This window comes from Maniola hyperantus, chromosome 1 (assembly GCF_902806685.2).
Source record: "Maniola hyperantus chromosome 1, iAphHyp1.2, whole genome shotgun sequence".
Taxonomy (NCBI): Eukaryota; Metazoa; Arthropoda; class Insecta; order Lepidoptera; family Nymphalidae; genus Maniola; species Maniola hyperantus.
The window spans coordinates 10,831,685-10,851,608 of record NC_048536.1 but is presented as its reverse complement, the minus strand read 5'-3'; the positions used below and the strand labels follow the sequence as shown (position 1 = coordinate 10,851,608).

Sequence of the window (19,924 nt, the reverse complement as noted above, 5' to 3'; positions counted from 1 at the left end):
AGATTCAAGAAGATTACAATATTATGAAGATAGTTCGGCAAGCCAAACCAAGATAACAAAAAATTTTAATCAGTCAAAACTCAAATACGAGTCGGATTCGCACACGAAGGGTTCCTTACCATCGGACAAAAAATTACTTTTTAATTTTTTTTTAATTTTCATGGCAGTCATTTTTAAATTTTTAGTATTGGTTGTTATAGCGGCAATAGAAATACACATTCTGTGAAAATTTCTACTCTCTACCTATTACGGTTCACGAGATAGGTACAGCCCGTTGCAAGGTAGACGGACGGACGGACGGTCGAACGGACAGTGAAGGCTTAGTAATACGGTGCCGTTAGGACCCATGCGCGGGTACGGAACCCTAAAAAGAATACATAGGTAAAATATACCTCTGTTAACCAGCAGAACCACATGTTACGTTCCCATACGGTGTTGAACCCGAGGAAGAGATGGTTTATCCCAGCATCAAACAAACTATTCCCTTGATGACGTGGTTTGACGCAGAGCACCAGCTTTTGGGCCTTTGGCTGGCAGAACTCGATGGTACCACCGCTCAACTCCAACATGTCCCAAGCTATGCCTGTAATATACAATAATACGAATTGACATAAATAACCTGGTTTTAGTAGGATTTTAGTAAAACTACTTAGAACTTTATTTCAAAAGCTCTACAAATAAATTAGTCAAGTGCGTATCAGAAGTCAGCTGGTCGATTGCGGAAAACCTGCATCAATCATTATTACAATAATAATTGTTGTGATTAACTGAATTTATGGTATTCTTGTTGCATCAATGCATTGTACCTAATAGTGCATTTTGCGTAATGTAAATAACTATTTATTTACATTACGCAAAACGCAATATTACATAAAAAGGTGCCTACTTAGACGTAACGTTTGTTTACTCACCACATGTATGAAGTTGTGATCCTAGAATATGGGCAAGTCTTGGTTTCCATTGTGGGAATACGTGACCCTTGAGAACGTGTACAGTGCCTGAACGTAGCACTCCACTGGACCGGCTCGCAGGGCCTGCACACCAACGAAGAGTATGACGCAGTTCTGGGTCTACCGCCAGCCTCAACCGTCTAGCTTCTGATGTCCATCCCGTTTTAGCCAAGAACTGGTCCTGAATTCGTAAAGGAAACTCGTTCAACTCCAAGCGCCGGGAATTTTCTCCTCCAATTTGCATCCAAAGCGTTAACTCCTCATTGAAGCCAAGTTTCTTGTTGACATCTTCGACGGTCGTGTTTGGGGATACTTTGACGAGTTTGCTGGGCGTATCAATTGCGTATGGCTCGAGGCCATCAAACACGCGTATCCAGGTAAAATCAGAACGCGGTTTAAACCCTCGCGTGGAAGCGAGTCTCCGAAGCGATTTGCGGGGAGCGGAAGGCGATGAGGCATGGAGGCCGTCGTCACAGACCATGGCGCGGATGGACGCGAGGCGCGGAGGCGGACACCGCAATGCCCGTGCCCGAGTCCGCCAGCCGGAGCATGCCGTTGAATTACAATTGGGTCGACCGTAGTGGGGGTGGGAAACATGTCGTTCGGTCAGTCGGGAATACGACATGCAAGTCTAATTTACATAATATCGACATCTTAATGTAAATTAATTGTTAAGAAACTTTTACTAAGGTTACGTTACGCTATTTTCAATTCACTTTTATTTTCTAAATAGTGTCCCATATCCGTTATAATGGTTCTAAAGTTGCAATACGTATGAAATAAAATGGGATAAGAGAGCGTCAAGCGTAATGCTTGGTTCCGCACCGTCACACACCCCACCTGCTGACTCACCTGTTGTGTTCGAGACCATTCGCCCCTCTTCAAAGAAATGAAATACCATAAAATAAGTCCCAAAACATTTCAAATTTTCCTATAAGTTTCCAATATGCTGCTTCCAATAGCTGCTGCAAATCTTCTTGTCATCCTGTGTACAAGAAGATTCGCATCGTGTGTGTTCGCATTATTATTTCAGTCGTGATTCCCGGTTTGCAAAGCACTCTCATCTCTCGGTAATGATAAATTACCAGTTTGATAAAGAGTTTCAAACAAAATAGTCTTTAAACATACCCAGCCAGCTACCTACGCGACAGGTCGAGATGGCAATCGAAGTATGAGGCGGGGGACGCCCTGCACACCCACATGTCACTCGCGCTATCCCATACCGGGTAAGCGCGGGGGCTGTGCGGGTGTGCGGGGCGTTCCCACCCCGATTGCTATCTCGACCTGTCGCGTAATATACGCATATTTATAAATAGGAATCGTTTAAAAAATAAAAGTTGAACCTAATTAATCAAGTTTATTTACAGTTACAAACTATTACTTATTAGTTACCTAACAGTATAAATACACTTACTTACTATTTTAAAAAATCCTACCAAGGATGATTCTTATGTATTTTTTCATTACCACACGCACAAGTCGCGTTACAAGTTCCTTGCTTACAAAACCCGGGCATTTTGAGCAAGGAGTCACAGTTTGAATAGAAATCTTTCACAGGACAGGAGTTTGTGCAGAGAGCGTCCGAGATGCAGTGGTTTGGACAGTCGCCGCATTGCTTACCCACTTTGTACGGGTACTGGAGTATGGTGTCGTAGTTGCCACTGAAAAATATATACAAGGCATACTCAAAATCATTTCTTTTGTGTTGGCCACGTAGGCGTACTTTATAGGCGTTTATGAAAACTATGCACGCTCCATTAAAAATATATAAATAATTTCTCTTGTGATGGTAGTTATAGTAGGTACGCGACAGGTTGAAATGGCAATCGGGGAGGGAGCGCCCCGCACACCCGCACAGCCCCCGCGCTAATACCGTGACGTGCGGTTGTGCGGGGCGGTCCCCCCGCCTCATACCCCGATTGCGATCTCAACCTGTCGCAGACTATTCCTGCGTGTAACGAAATGGCAAATGGCAGATTTTTTTGAAAAGTCTCATCTTGGTCATTAAGACCAAGATTACCAAAGAGTTGATAAATGCTGAAGTAATTCAATTCTGTAATCTGATGATGAAACCTTTACGGTTTTAGCTTTCAAGCAAGTGATATTAATTAATTGCTGGAAACGCACATAACTCCGAAAAGTTATCGATCAATACATTTTATTGAAATTTTCTACGGGCTTTCAGGCCAACTTCACAGCTTTAATGTCTAAGAAAGATTGCCTCATTATTTATTTCACGATAATCATAATAATTTCTTAGTTGAACAAACCATGTTTACCTACCTACTCTTAAATCTTTTAAATCATATAAGTTACTTGGTTTGAAATTATATATAGCTCAAATAATATATATAGGTCTATAACGCGTAAAATTTAACTCCTCATAATTAACCTCTTAATTTTTTTGTGTCCATATCAAAAGTACAATTTTATATATAGAGTAAAAATAGCGCGTGAGGACTCATTTTGTACGGACTATAGGCTATAAGTCCCTACTCCCTAGTCCCTACCCAATGATAAATACCTAATTCTGGTTAGAATAATAAATCAACCATTTGTATTCTTGTATCGGAAGGTAAATTTTATCTATCATTATACTTAAATATAGAATAGTGAATAGGTAATAAGGAATAAATGACCTTTTGTACGTCTGTTACATTTTAATGTGATTTTAGCAAACATTGGAATGTCAAAGCGAATTGTTATGGTTCATCTACTTCTACAAGATTTTAAAATTGGGTGGGCTTGTTTTTGATTACTAAGGCTTATGATTTACTAAGTAGGTATCTACTTATATGTATTATGTGAATATTTCGTTATAAGCAATCACTTGCATTATTGGGAAGGAAAACATCGTGAGGAAAGCTGCATCGCTAGCAGTTCTCCATAATGTTCTTACAAGTATGTGAAGTCTGCCAATCCGCACTTGGCCAGCCTTGCTGTACTATGACCAAACACTTCTCATTTTGAGATGAGACCAGTGCTCATAGTGAGCCGACGCGGCGACAATGGGTTGATCATGATAATGATGTAGGTATAAGTAATATTCTGCCAGAATTTAATTCATTAAAACTGTTACAGATTTATCTATCTCCTTAGGTAGCATGCTGCATGTTAAGGACTTTATAATCTTTAAAAAACTTAATTCAGCTGTAATTTGTTATGTAGGTATGTACTTCTATTACAAAAGATTCCATGAATTATCCAACTATCTACGTCAATAGTCACACTTGAGTTCAATACCGCTTTGATTCGTCAGGGGCCGCCTGTGACTAATATGATATTTTGTAAAAATGAAGAAATTTGACACGGTCATTATTATTGGTAAAGATTTTATTATAATCATAATAAGTACTTTATTTATTATATTATGTAACTAATTGGTATGCTTACCTTCTTATTATGTCTATATCTACATAAAAGGAAAAGCTGGCTGACTGACTGATCTATCAATGCACATCTAAACTAATGGACGGATTGGGCTGAGATTTGGCATGCAGCTACAGCTTTTATGAGGTAGACATCCGCAAAGATAGGATTTTTGAAAATTCAACCCCTTAGGGCTTAGGAGGTAAAAAAGGGGTTTGAAATTTGTGTAGTCAACGCGGACGAAGTCACTATACCAGTGACTTCGTCCGCGTTGACTTGTATATATTGTTTCTCAGAAATGTATCAATTTCGATGAGATATTTAGATACTTGATGTTTTAATGATGTTTTACTTAGACAGAAATCCTCTCCGTTCGGCATTAACACTTTCAAACAGACAGACGTGCTTGGAGCTGACTTTATTTTATTCAGATACAAGTTAGCCCTTGCCTGCAATCTCACCTGGTGGTAAGTGATGATGCAGTCTAAGATGATAGCGGGCTAACCTGGAAGGGGTATGGCAGTTTTTATTAAACCCATACCCCTTTGGTTTCTACACGGCATCGTACCGGAACGCTAAATCGCTTGGCGGCACGGCTTTGCCGGTAGGGTGGTAACTTATTTTGTAGGTAGTTAACCAGCATCATCAACCCATAACCGGCCCACTACTCAGCATGGTTCTCATCTCAGAATAAAAAGGGTTAGATCTAGTTACCCGCTGGACAAGTGTTGTTTAGCAGACTTCACACACTTTTGATAAAATTATGAAGAACTCTCAGGCATGCAGGTTTCTTGATGATGTTTTCCTTTACCGTTAAAGCAAGTGATACTTAATTGATAAAATTGGATGGAGGATCGAGCCCCGAATCAATCGAATCCTCTTTGATCGCTATCATCGCTTTTGTAGTTAATAAAGTAGTCCAATAATACATACCCTGGGCAATAATGACACACGTAGTTATAAAACTGCCCCCATGGCCCTCCAGCACAGTGGGCCACGCCACAACCAACCTTGTGACTCGTGGCCCAAACCATTTGCGTATAGTGGCCCACCGCCTTCAGGTCGCGAACTGGTGATCCATACGTGAAGTTCTGATACTCAAGGAACCATGACTTTAGGGCAAAGAACCTGAAAAAGACAAGCATAATATCTTTTATTATTCTTCTTGATAAGGATTATTTAAAAATAAGGCCAATTTTCAAGTAATTATTAAAATAAGCAACTGTAATAGACGGACGTACGGACGGAAAAATATAGTCGGACCGTAAGGATTGCCGGAAGGAACCGAAGGAAACTTATGTACCTAATAGGTAGTACGTATACTACCTAAACACAATCCAATAGGTACCAATACTCATATTTGCATTAAGTAGTACTTATCAAACCCCAGTTATTTAGTACTTATCAAACCCGTAATATTATATTGCGTACAAAATTCCACGTCGTAGGTGGGACATTGACCCCATGGTACCTATCTACGCAACGTTCGTTCACCTCCATCGTCAGTCAGATGTTTTATTTGCAATACATTGCGAACTTTTAAAATTACAGGATTTTGTTTTTTTTCTTATGGCCTATCTTCGTATTTTCGTTCGTTTCGTTCTAATAGCAACCTGTGTATTTGCACGTCTGCTACCTTTAAACTTCTAATTGACTTTACCTAGGTAGGTAAGTAGGTACTTTACGTAAGATTAGTTCTTCTTTTAGATAAAATAAAATTATATGTAAATAAATGTATTATGTACTAGCTGATGCCCGCGACTTCGTCCGCGTGTATTTACATTTTTTCAAAATCCCGCGGGACCTCTTTGATTTTCCTGGATAAAAGTAGCCTATGTGTTAATCCAGGGTATAATCTATCTCCATTCCAAATCCGTTCAGCCGTTTTTGCGTGATTGAGTAACAAACATCCAAACATCCACACTTTCACATTTATAATATTAGTAGGATTAGTATAATACCTACAGATTCTATATTTTTGAATAAATTCTGTAGTTAGTTATTTATTGAGAGATAAATTAATTTAAAAAAGTTGAGGTAAATTAATATATAAGCTTTTTTTTTTAAAGAATATTAGCCATGTTAAATGACTAATATTCCCCTCTTGTGCTAGGAGTAGGTACGACAATAGTGCAACGGGCGGGGTTTGAACCGTCGACCTTTCGGTTTTCAGTCCACTCCTATACCGGTTGAGCTATTGAGGCTCTAAACTTTGATTTGAGCTTTTAAACTATCGTGAGTGATTTCCATTATACTTAACTATTGCCTGTGAGAAAGGACCCCGGATGGGTTCGAAACTACTCGGACTAACGTCGACTAAACACGTGAGTAAAGCCGGTGTGTGATATATGTATAATCTTTGATCTTTATATATTCCAAATTCCAATACATGATTCAATTGAACTAAACAAAGAAGCTTTTGCTTATACATAGGTACCTATACTTTACAAAATTTGTACATTTACATTGTAATATTTCTTAGAAATTATTACCACAATGCAAACATGAATTAATCATAAGGCTTTCATAAGGTAACGTGAAACCTTTGCAACCAATAGTCAATACCATGATATTATCTACCTATCAACCATCAACCACAAACTATATGCGGCCTTTTGAAAAAAAAAACAATTTACGTAGGTACCTAACGCATAGTACATTTTGACGACCTCCCTGGCGCAGTGGTGAGCGCTGTGGTCTTAATAGTGGGAGGTCCCGGGTTCGATTCCTGGCAGGGGTTTGGAATTTTATAATTTCTTAATTTCTGGTCTGGTCTGGTGGGACGCTTCGGCCGTGGCTGGTTACCACCCTACCGGCAAAGCCGTGGCGCCAAGCGATTTAGCGTTCCGGTACGATGCTGTGTAGAAACCAAAGGGGCATGGGTTTATTAAAAACTGCCATACCCCTTCCAGGTTAGCCCGCAATCATCTTAGACTGCATCATCACTTACCACCAGGTGAGATTGCAGTCAAGGGCTAACTTGTATCTGAATAAAATAAAAAAAAATAGTCTAATACTATTGTGATCGTCAATAATTTTATTAATACACTTATGGTATTGATATTTAATTGTTACAGATGATACCCACTTTATTATATTATTTACTCCAGATTCATAATTACTTACTTATCTGATAACTTGAATAATTTTATAGTTTTAATCCAGACAGATGAAACTAGTAAATAATAGACTTAAACTAGTCATACAATAAAACTGGCAGGTATTAACATTAACTAGGTAGGCAATTTAAATTAAACTACTACAAAGGGCAAATTATCATTACCATGTCAGTCTGTGAAATCTTTAATAAGGTATACACGAATCCCTCATTATCCTCGCAGTAAGTAAGTATAGCTAGAAGATCGTGACGCGAGAACTTGAACACAACTGGCAGACGAGGAAACATGCGATTATCAACAAAAAACACGGACGAGTACCCTTCGTTATAAATAATATAGTTTCATCTTGTGCACGAGATCTTAGATTTTGATAGCCTTGACTTATTTATAAAACCTTAGAGCTTATAGGTAGGTAAATGCTTATAATGAGATCGTCTAATAATATCGTAGGTAGATAGGTACTTTTTAGTAAACACAGTCTAGCAAAAAATAAGATATAGGTATAGTACGCGACCCCGCACACCCGCACAGCCCCCGTGCTAATCCAGTAACGTCCCCCCCCCCCATACTCCGATTGCCATTTCGACCTGTCGCGGACTGTAGGTATATACGAGTAGAATGACCACGGGAAACTAGGATTTACTTATGTATTTGTAATATTTTGTAACTTTTATGAAAATAAAGATATGTGTAGGTCATCATCATCATGATCAATTCATTGCCGGCTCACTACAGAGCCCGGATCGCCTCTCAGAAAGAGAAGGGTTTTGGCCATAGCCCACCCCGATGGCCAAGTGCGGATTTGCAGACTACACACATCTTTAAGAACATTATGGAGAACTCTCAGGCATGTAGGTTTCCTCACGATGTTTTCCTTCACCGTTAAAGCAAGTGATATTTAATTATTTAAAACGCACGTAACTCCGAAAAGTTAGAGGTGCGTACCCGGGATCGAACCCCCGACCTCCGATTAGGAGGCGTAGGTACGTCCTAACCACTAGGCTATCACAGCTTATAATATACTTAGTAATTATTATTTTAAAACAACGTAGACATTTTTAGAGTTGTAGCGCAAAAAAAAATAAGTTAATAAGCATAGGTTAAATTCCTGATTGTGAATTTGGACCGCATAGTCTTCAGGCAGGTACGCTAGATAAACGTCTGTGTAGGTAGATGTACTTACGTAATAAAAATACTTATCGCGCCTTTATCTAGGTACGTATACTTATTATGTAACTGTAGATATAATCCGGAAGACTGGAGAACTCATGCCAATAACAGCCGGATATGAGAAAAACATCGATTCTATGAAATATTAATAATACTTCATAGAATCGATAATACTTACTTACCTACTGATAATATATTTTTACTTCAATTTTATTAAGAATAGGTACCTAGGTAGTTGGGTACTGTTAAAGAACGTACTTTGAATAGGTGTATTAAGATTTTTAATTTCAAGGAATTGATTACTTAAAATGTAACAAAAAATTAAGAAAAGCTTTTCAAACCATCTAATTTTATCTTTTTTTTTGTTTTGGCATCGTTTTTCAGCTAACATACCCGAGGAAAGATATTTGTGTACAATAGTAATTGATTTATTAAGAAAATATCCTTGGTATGCTTACATCAACGCCAAATCGCATATTGAGTCAGATAAGTTCATGTTTCATTTTAAATTCATGTATGAATTATACCTAATAATAACGAAAACGTCAATCCTTTTGTGATTAATGTTTGATTGTCAGGTGCGAATCGGACTCGCACAGGAAGGGTCCCATCGGACAAGAAATAACACAAATTTTTTGTGACCACAAATTCACGGTTTTCGGATTTTTACCTTTAATTGTACTTTAAGACAGTGCTACCTGCCAAATTTCATGATTCTAGGTCAACGAGAAGTTCCTACCCTATAGGTTTTGATTCCTTTGACCTGTCTTGACAGACACGACAGACCAGACCAACAGACAGACAACGAAGTGATCCTATAAGAGTTCCTTTATTTCTCTGGAGACGCAGAACCCTAAAAAGAACATCAAAATATTATGCTACGATACTTACCAAGGTGTTTTATGCGTCGATACGAAGAGATTTTGCGCGCAATTGCCAAGATAAGGTACCGCGTTTTCGTTAGGGTCGTTGTGCTGCAGAAAAATGCACTTTTCTGCATATTTTTGCGCCTTTTGAGCTGCAAGTGGATGCCATGACTGTAAAATTATAAAAAAATTACTTTAAGGATAGGTAGGTCTGTACGTACAAACATTTTTAGTTACTCAATTCTTAGACTTACCATTAATAACATATTAGAGGAAGTAGGTCGAACTTTAGTTCGGAAAAAATTGTGATATAGCACGATTTTACGCCTCACTACCGATCGTCTAGGGCTAAGACCATTCTCAGGAATTTTGCTTGGTGGAAAGAGTTCTGAAAGAATAATCAATGTAAATTGTAATATACTGATAAATATATATTTAAGTATTTAGAGTCAAAAAAACAATTTGTGTATTGAAATTGGGTTTTGTCCATAAACTCATTCGCGTTCAATTATATTTTTATTCCTTGACTAGTTATATAACATTTGACTGCGACATCATCTAGTGGTAATGACAATGATGATGCAGTTTAAGATGGTACGGGCTAGCCTGAAGGCATCAATTTTATAAACCCATACCGATAAATTCGAAAAAACTCTGTTTTGTCAAAAGAAAAAGTGTCAGCGTGGTGTGGACAGGCCCACTTTGCATTTCCACTCTTTTTTTCGTTTTTCGTGTAATGAGACTGGAAGGTACCTACCTACTCATGTGTCAAATATAATATTATTTTAGTGTGTAGTAGATATGGATCATAAACTTAATATGAATATTATAACTTACGTTTGTCTCCCCAGGATGTCACACTTTGAAGTTGCATAATAACATTGAAGATAAAAAATAAGTACAACCAACAAACGGTACCAGATATCATCGTTCGGTATGTACAAACCTAAAACAGCATTAATATTTTATAAGTGGTATGGTATATGCATTTTTGTATTTCATTCTTGCATAATTATAGGGGTCATTAAAACATGAGCGTGAGTTTAAAAACCAAGCCACAGGCGAGCGTTTTTAAAAGTCTCACACGAGTGTTTAAATACCTAATTATGTAGAGTTTCGTACAATACTTTATCTAAACTTATATAAGAATTAAAATCCAAAGTTCAAACCATAAAATATTGGTAACATAATATTTTGTCAAAATTGAATTTCAAATGAGCAGATAAAATATTAATAGTTTCGCTAACTAATGTATAAAAAAAGTAGGTAAAGTTGATAGATAGCAAAAATAACATATTTTCTAAATTTCGCAGACATGAGCATATTATGAATTATGCACTGTAACCAATTATTGTATTCGTTGCGGTTGAAAACAAACAATGAACGAAACGCAACACCTATAGGTATACATGCGTTGAAAAATCAATTTGCTATTCATTGGTTCTTTTTGTCATTAATATTAGTAAAACATACGCAGTTTGTCAAGCATTCCTGCTATTATTGAAAAGTAAACAAACTAGACAGATGGTTTACTAGTAAGAGAGAAGAACACAAAAAGACAAAGAAAAGATAGGTACCTACCTAGTACCTACATATAATAATTTTCACGTGTACTATATCTTAGGGTGTTCATATTAATTTGTGAGATGTATTGGTATTTCAAAACCATAATTAATTGAGTTATTTTAATAACAGAGATAAAGGTACTTTAATTAATAAAGATATTTTATTAAAATAAGATTATACTTATCACTTACCCTGAATTAAGTAGGTATATACTTAATTAATCCAGGTGCGTATTTATGACCAATCAATTTTATTAAAACACTTCATTCGCTAAATTACCAGGTATAATATTATTAATTTGGTTAAATATGTAAGTAGGTATATTTATGCTGTGTTCCAAACAGCAAATACTTGCAAAGCAAGTACTTGTTGTGTAATTAATGAAACTTTTAAAGTGAAGCGAGCTCGCTACCACGCCATACGAGTGTAGGAATTGAAATATAAATGAAAATTGAGTGGCCGGCTGACCGAAGTAGGTACCGAACCGATTGTTACAAACTGGCTCCTACATAGCTCCTACATATAAAAATTATTATCTTTAACACTCTTTAGTACGAGCAAAAACTAATTGAGTAAAAACTATACCTACCTACACCTGAATAGGTCTAAATCGTATTATTATATAAAAACAGGGCAAGTGCGAGTCGTACTGTTCCGTACTTTGGAAGGTGAGTAGGTAACGTTACTTACATAAAATTATTTATTTGTTCAAATAGTTCAACCGCATCAAAAATAAAATCAACATTCTAGAAAGTGATACATAATAAAATATAATCAAAAACAGGGTGCTAAAAAGATAGCGCTTGACAAATATGTATGTAATTCGGCACTCTCCGCGTACCTACGGAACTGTAATGTTTTTTATTTGTTACTTGCTGCCCTGGCGAACTTCGTTCCGCCTAACAGTCGCTTCAATTTTTTTAATTTTTTCTCTCTGTAAGAACCATCCTCATACTTCAAGGAATAGATATTAAGTATACAAAAAGAATTAGCGAAATCGGTTCAGCTGTTCTCGAGATTTGCGATGACCAACATTTAGTGATTCATTTTTATATTATAGAGATTATAGTAGGTATGTAAAAAGGTATGTAGTTATAGTAGGTATGGTAGGAAAAAAGAACCCTCATAGGGTCACTTCGTAGTCTGTCTGCCTGTCTGTCTGTCTGACTGCCTGCCTGCCTGCCTGTCTGCCTGCTTGTCTGTCAAGAAACCTACAGGGTACTTCCCGTAGACCTAGATTCTAGAATCACAAAATTTGGCAGGTAGGTAGGTGTTATAGCAGACAGCAGTTCAGTTTAAGGAGAAAAATCTGAAAACCGTGAATTTGTGGTTACATCACAAAAAAAATTGTGGTACATTCTAGAATGTTACTTATTTTATGCATAATAGTTTTTGATTTATCGTGCAAAATGACGAAAAAATACGACTAGCACGGAACCCTGGGAACGCGAGTCTTTGGCCGGTTTTTTGTTTGCCGTGATAGAGGCCAGAGTAACACGTACCTATTCTGTGAAAATTTCCACTGGCTACCTAAAGGCAGACCAACACAGGAACTTTAGTGATAGGGTAGCTTTTGGCACTTTTTGGGTACGGAACTCTAAAAACTGACACGTGCACATTAAGTACCTACCTACCGAAGAAAAACAGAAATATTTTACAACTACCCATTTGTTACTGAAACAATAATAATTACCTACTTACTACAATATCAAAGAAATGTGCAATCGAAAACAAAATAACAATCTATAAAACCGCTTGGGTAGTGTTAATGCCTACCTCTATAATACGTGATAGGTCGAGATGGCAATGGGGGTATGAGGCGGGCGGACGCCCCGCTCGTCACTCGTGCTATCCGGGGTTAGCGCGGGGGCTGTGCGGGTATGCGGGGCGTCCCCACCCCCATTGTCACCTCGATCGGTCGCGCATATTCTGTGGTCGCAGTTCTATCGCCCGTCCCCAGAGGCAAGGAACTTTACACGTATCAATTATAATTTACAGCAAAATAGTAATTAATAATCAAAAACAAAATCAATGCATAACATAACCTACATTAAAAATAAAAAACCGGCCAAGTAGGTACGAGTCAGGCTCACCGAGGGTTCCGTAGTACAGTCGCATTTTTTCGACATTTTGCACGATAAATCAAAAACTATGATTCATAAAAATAAAAAATAAACTGTTTTAGAATCCACATGTGAAGCCCTTTTATATGATACCCTACTTGATATAGTTATCTTACTTCGAAAATTGAAAATACTAAGTAATTTTTATTTCATTTTAATTTAATTTTAATTTATTTTATTTTATAGAGACAAACAGTTACAATTAGTTAACTAGATAGTATATATATATAAACACTTAAACCAAAGCAGTCTCCAATGAGAAATTAACACTTATAATAAAGAATTATGTCCACAACACACGGGCATAGTATGCGTATGAAAAACTAGGCACAGAGTATTTAAAACTAACTAGGTAGGTAAACTTATGGAACACAGAACTGAAATCGACTAAAGTATAAACTATAACTAGGCAGAATTTGATATAACATCCTTAATTGCTAATTTATACCTATGGAGAGAGAGATGAAAAATATCACTTTTCGCGAATAGATGACCGCAATTTAATTATTTTTGTGTGATGTAACAACAAATTCACGGTTTTCAGATTTTTCCCCTAATGCCAGCTATAAGACCCACCTACCTGCCAATTTACATGATTCTAGGTCAACGGGAAGTACCCTGTAGGTTTCTTGACAGACAGACAGATAATAAAGTGATCCTATAAGGGTTCCGTTTTTCTTTTCGAGGTACGGAACCCTAAAAATAAATCAGAGTAAGAGTTAGGAATTAATAAAAATAATTTCATTATATTAAATAGGTATACCTGTTATATAAGTATTTCACATATTATATTATGTTAGTAACATAATAATAAAATTAATTAAGTAGGTAGGTAGTAGGTACGGTACATAAGTATTTTTTGTTAAAACTTGTCTCTAAATATTTAGGTACTGTACTGATATCCCAATTAAAATATTTTGTAAGAAGTTATAATTGCATACCATAGATCACAGACATATCTAAAACATATGATTATACGAGTAGGTACTCGTATAATTATTATTTATATAACGTAGATACACACGTTACTTTATTGCTAAGATGCTAAAAGTAACAACAATAGCACGATAGCTCTCAACGTTATAATAACACTCGTGTGATGTCTACTGTTAAAATTACAAACCCTTTTTACGGCTCACTTTTAAACTCACACTCGAATTACCCCTATTATACGACAGTTTCATAAATAGGCTACTTGACTCATATCTAATTTCGTCCAATAAATGATTATTTATTATAGTATTTTGCTTAAGACAACGAAATATATCAATAACAATTATTAAAAACGCAGGATGGATAATAAATCTAATTTAAAAAAATACAGTTTTTATTTTTATTTGAAACGCAGAAAACGCTGTCAGCCATGATGTGACGTCATTCAATATGTAAACAAAGAAATGTCATCCCTATGTCACGCGGGGACTAACGTAGTATCCATATATATAAAATTTAGAGTCCTGACTAACTTATATATCAACGCACAGCCTAAACATCTAAACAGCTGGTCCTAGATACATGAAATTTGGAGGGTGTGTTCTTTGTAGGTAAAGAGAAGGTATCCACTAGGAAAGGATTTTTTGAAATTCCACCCCTGAGTGGGTTAAATGGAGGTTTGAAAGTCCACGCGGGCGAAGTTACGAGCATAAGCTAGTTTTTATATATTTCTAAAAACTCATAGTAAACGTAAAAAAATATCGTTTTCTCTTTATAAATTGAATAAGTTATTAGGTAAGACTTACAACAAAGTGATCTTTGCAAAAATAAATTTGGGGTGCAGTCGTTAGTCATATAGGATCCCTTTAAGCAAGTCTTCGCGTGTTACGTATATTTATTTCACTGGGCACTCTAATCCACAACTTTCCTGTGGTCTTTATCGATGCGTTTTTACATACTCGGATGATACAATAACGATAATTACTATATTTTTCATGTAAACTAGTATAGAAGTCATGTTTATTAAACTTTGGGAGGTTATGCTGTTGTTTACAAATGCATGACGTCAGAGCACAGATAATCTATCGGCCAAACATGGCCGACAGTGTTTTCACCTGTCTAAGAAAAATATATTTTTAAATTAAAGTTTTACGGTTTTTAGGGCGCAAATAAATAAAGTGTTAATTTTTTTGATCTAATAGGACAAATATTAACCATTTAAGACCTACTTAAAAAAAGTGTCAACTAGCCTATAGTGCAATAATAGTTAAATACGAAAAAATGTTGTACCTACTACGGTTACATTTTTTACCAGCTGCATTTAAGCCATTTATACACTGTAGTCTGTGATTTAAGCGCTGATAAACGGCGGTGGAAAGTCTTGTAAGGACTTTTATTATTTAAGTAAGTACCTAAGCCTTATTATTATTAACTACAATCTCTTCCATCGACTTATGGTATCAAAATTTAGGGCGCCTTCAAATTTGCTGCAAAGTGCCGCGTGGAGGCAGCGTGGCTGCAGCGCTGCGGCCGCGCTGCTTTGTAAATCCATATAAATAAAAACGCACGACTGCAGTGCTACACATGCTCATCAGGTTATCGATCGAAATTTTATGGATTTACAAAGCGCTGCAACCGCATTGCCTCCTCGCGGCACTTTGCAGCAAACTTGAAGGCGCCCTTAATAGTAATAGAATAGGTACAATAATATGGCAGCTCTTCTAGTTGCTCTATTTAAATAAATAATGATTTAATCATTAGAATGCAGGTAGGTAAATAACAGTTGGTATTTTATTAAAACTACCTACCTAAATTGTAAAAATTTATATATTAAGTATTATAGGTAGGTAGGTACGCGTAGATCTCATGGTAGTCATGAAATTCAATAATTGATTTGGTAAGTAGGTATTTAGTTTCTAACTATAAATTGACGCCTCGACGCTTGCTTGGGTAGTGAAGTGATTACTTTTAATAACTAGGACGCTCGATGATTAGTCGTTAGAAAATGTGGGACAATGACTTTGTTAACTCTACTTTTTAACAAATAAAATAAGTACCTAACAGCAATACTATCTTACTAGCGACTACCCGCAACTTCGTACGCGTGGATTTTGGTTTTTAAAAATCCCGCGGGAATGCTTTGATTTTCCGGGATAAAGAGTAACCTTATGTTACTCTCCAGGTCCATACAAAAAATCACGTCGATCCGTTGCTCCGTTGCGTCGTGATAGTTTAACTTAAGGGGAAAGGAAGTGTCAAATCGCGAAAATGCTGTAAATTTGAAGAAAAAGATTTTCTTTCCTAAAGCATTAATAGCTATTAAATACATGTAATAAAAAACTTCAATTTGTGAAGATCATAATGACCTATATCACATTTGTTCAAATTATCCCGTTTTTTGAAGAATTGATGTTGAAAACATTGCTATGATCAACTTGTTTTGTTGTTTTTTTCTTTAACGGTTAAACGTGTTAAATTCAAACCATCACAAAACACTTTGTTTAGGTTATCATATCATTTTAAATTATTGGTTTTAAACTAAATGTTTTTCATTTCTTAAATAATCTAAAACGAACGGAAATTATTCATTTTCTTGCAGGCGCTAAATCCTGTCAGTAGCCTTTTGGCTGTCATGGCGGGCGGAGCTGCGCGCATCCATTTCTTCGTAAAATTACGCTATAAACTTATTATTTTTGAATGAAAGTTGTGGTTATATGTACTGGTAATGGTTGAATAATAAAATAGGGATTTATTTATCTCAAAATGAAGCCTGCTCACTACTCAAATTTATTTTAAAATTATCGTAGTATTACGTACTAGTTGTGAGGTTGTCATAGATTATGTTGACAGACAGTAATATTTTCTAAGTAAGTATTATACCTATGTGTCAGATCCATATTTGAATTTCATTTCATTTAATTTCATTTCATTTCAAGTGGTAATGAGCGCTCGTAATTCGAAAAGCCAATATATATTTACAAAATACGATCCCAATTCCCAAGGTACTGGAATGGCGACCTCGCACCTGAAAGCGCAGCGTTCGAAGACCCCCTCTAGGTAGACAGACGAATCAAACGAGTCACAGGGAGCCGCTCGATTCAGGCGGTGAAAGACTGTGCCATGAGGAAGACCTTATTAGAGACCTATGTCCAACAGTGGACGTCTGTCGGTTGATGATGATGATGATGATGATGATGATGATTATGCCTTTGTTCTTCTTCTTAAATTTTGAAAAAAAAAATTTGAAAGCATCTGGCATTACCTGTTAACTTGAAGCCTTAATAATAATTATTAAGGCTATTTCAAATTAAAATGATATTTAAAACTAGATGATGCCCGCGACTTCGTCCGCGTGGATTTGGGTTTTTTAAAATCCCCTGGGAACTCTTGCGAGATAAAAAGTAGCCTAAGTAGCCTTCTCTGGAATATAAGCTGACTCTGTACTAAATTTCATCAAAATCGGTTAAACTGTTGGGCCGTGAAAAGCTAGCAGACAGACAGACAGACACACTTTCGCATTTATACTATTAGTATGGATTATAAGAAAAAGATTTATTGCCTCTCAGCCCTCTGAAATTATGACAGTTCTGTGTTCTACCGTAAGCTTTAGGTCTTCTGATAGCGTCAACAGTGACATTTCGGCTGCCTAAAATCCAAACCCTGTAAACGACATCAGACGAGATCGCAGGAAGATAATTTAATTTATTTTATTTTAAGACTAAGTATTTTCAGTAGATTGTCTAGTAGTTAGACTTTGTTAAATAATGCAGAAAAAACATTATTGTATGCAAAGTATTTTCCTTGCAAACATTTAACATGTACCTATAGTACGTGACAGGTCGAGATGGCAATCGGGGTGGGGACGTCACCCGCGCTATCACGCACCGGGTTAGCGTGGGGGCTGTGCTGGTGTGCGGGGCGACCCCCTGCCTTATACCCCGATTTCCATCTGTCATTTTCTCATCATTCATCTCGCGTACTATAGAGCTTATTGCCTTTCCTATTCTTACTTTTAATGCATTATTAAACGTCTTTACTGTTTTGATTTGGATTTTAGATCATGGGTTATGTTTTTAAAATGGTCACAGCGACTTACTAGGCTTTGAATTGGTTTTCTCATTGTATAAGGTGCACTTACTATAATTATAGCCTGCGACAGGTTGAGAGGGTAATTGGGATATAAGGCAAGGGGACGCGCCGTACACCCGCACGTCATAAGGCGCACGACTGCACCGGGTTAGCGCAGGAGCTGTGCGGGTATACGAGGCGTTCCCTCCCCGATTACCATTTTTTCAACCTGTCGCGTACTGTAGGTTTAGACTTTAGAGGTATCAAAATTTCTGTTATAATGGAAAACCAGAGGATGCCCGCGACTTCGTCTGCGTGGATTTAGGTTTTTAAAATCCTGTGGGAACTCTTTGATTTTCCGAGATAAAAAGTAGCCTATGTCCTTCCCCGGGATGCAAGCTATCGCTGTACCAAATTTCGTCAAAATTGGTTGAACGGATGGGCCGTGAAAGGCTAGCAGACAGACAGACAGACAGACAGACGGACGGACAGACAGACACACTTTCGCATTTATAATATTAAGTAGGTATGGAGTATAGATATGGATGTGGAAGTATAGATTTTAATGCTGTTTTCCTTACAATAATGGGAGATACTATTGAAGTAAGAATTATGACATAAGATAACGATTTTTCAAAAAATGTCATTTACTGGGTTTCGATATGGGGCGGTCGGTTTAATCAGGTTCTAGGGTAAAAGACTCAAGTGAATAAACAAATCACAGGTTTTTACCATAAATAAAAACTACCAGGAATTAAACCAGCTGATACAAATTTTTATGAATAAGAGTTTTTAAGGGTTTCCGTACCATAATCGTAAAAACCAGCCAAGTGCGAATCAGACTCGCGCACTAAGGGTTCCGTACTTCAATCGTATTTTATCGACATTTTGCACGATAAATCAAAAACTACTTACTCTATCTCGTTCAAACCAATTTTCGGTGAAAGCAAACTTTCATGGTAATATCATCATATTTTTTTTTTGTTTTATTATTCTAGTATTTTAGAAGTAACAGGGGGACACACACACACACACATTTTACCACTTTGGAAGTGTCGCGCAAACTATTCAGTTTGGAAAAAAATTATATTAGAAACTTCAATTTCATTTTTAAAGACCTATCCATAGATACCCCACACGTATGGGTTTGATGAAAAAAAAAAATATTCAGTTTCAGTTCTAAGCATGGGGAACCCCCAAAATTTACTGTTTTTTTCTATTTTTGTGTGAAAATCTTAGTGCGGTTCACAGCATACGTCTACTTACCAAGTTTCAACAGTATAGCTCCTATAGTTTCGTAAAAAAGTGGCTGTGACATACGGACGGATAGACAGACAGACATGACGAATCTATAAGGGTTCCGTTTTTTGCCATTTGGCTACGGAACCCTAAAAATGGAACCCTTATGGTTCGATTTGCTCCGTCCTTCCGTCTGTTTGTCTATCACAGTCGATTATTTCCGTAAGAGTCGGTTCCCACTTGTCGGTTGTCGGGCCCGGATTTTAATCGGATGTTCCAGTGGCAGAACATTTTATATGATGCACGCTTGACTAAAACCGATTTTGTGTTGGCGCCGACAAGAAATGTCGGGTGTTTTGCCAGCCCTCTACGTTCGGAATAAAATCGTGTCGGATTTTGCTCGCCTATGAGTAAGTATGACGCTGTTTACAAAGGTCCTAAGTGACTTATAAACTACTAGGTGATGCCTGCGACTTCGTCCGCGTAGAATTAGGTTTTTTAAAAATCAATCGTCAACTGTA

General features: G+C 36.9%; 2 protein-coding genes and 1 long non-coding RNA gene across 6 annotated transcripts in view; 1 reads left to right on the top strand and 2 right to left on the bottom strand.

Annotated features, from left to right (window-relative positions):
• Positions 1-2,102, bottom strand: part of Phlpp (PH domain leucine-rich repeat protein phosphatase) — a 29,463-nt gene extending 27,361 nt beyond the window's left edge. Inside the window, exons 1-2 of the mRNA XM_034972954.2 lie at positions 912-2,102; positions 393-583 (exon numbers count right to left, since the gene is read on the bottom strand). Coding sequence (XP_034828845.2) covers positions 393-583; positions 912-1,575 — 855 coding nt within the window. The 5' untranslated portion in view covers positions 1,576-2,102. The remainder of the gene's footprint in view (positions 1-392; positions 584-911) is intronic.
• LOC138402988 (uncharacterized) overlaps positions 1-19,924 on the top strand; it is a 320,130-nt gene that overhangs the window by 277,515 nt on the left and 22,691 nt on the right. The window lies entirely within an intron of this gene.
• Positions 2,295-14,125, bottom strand: LOC117986255 (serotriflin-like). 4 transcript variants are annotated; one of them, XM_069501929.1, is made up of 6 exons: positions 14,105-14,125; positions 10,312-10,420; positions 9,729-9,862; positions 9,500-9,645; positions 5,253-5,447; positions 2,295-2,611 (listed from the first exon to the last, which is right to left on the bottom strand). In XM_069501929.1, exons 1-6 carry the CDS (start codon positions 14,105-14,107, stop codon positions 2,383-2,385), a joined length of 816 nt encoding a protein of 271 aa, XP_069358030.1. In that variant the 5' UTR covers positions 14,108-14,125; the 3' UTR covers positions 2,295-2,382. The 4 variants fall into 4 exon arrangements, with proteins under 4 accessions (XP_069358030.1, XP_069358036.1, XP_034828983.1 ...); XM_069501935.1 differs by lacking the exon at positions 14,105-14,125 and adding an exon at positions 11,731-11,754; XM_034973092.2 differs by lacking the exon at positions 14,105-14,125 and adding an exon at positions 11,232-11,529.

Coding starts and splice junctions, on each gene's coding strand:
- LOC117986255 (XM_069501929.1), bottom strand. Junction 9,863..10,311: donor GACATCCTGGGGAGACAAAC/GTAAGTTATAAT, acceptor TTATTCTTTCAG/AACTCTTTCCACCAAGCAAA. Junction 5,448..9,499: donor TCGACGCATAAAACACCTTG/GTAAGTATCGTA, acceptor TGTCTTTTTCAG/GTTCTTTGCCCTAAAGTCAT.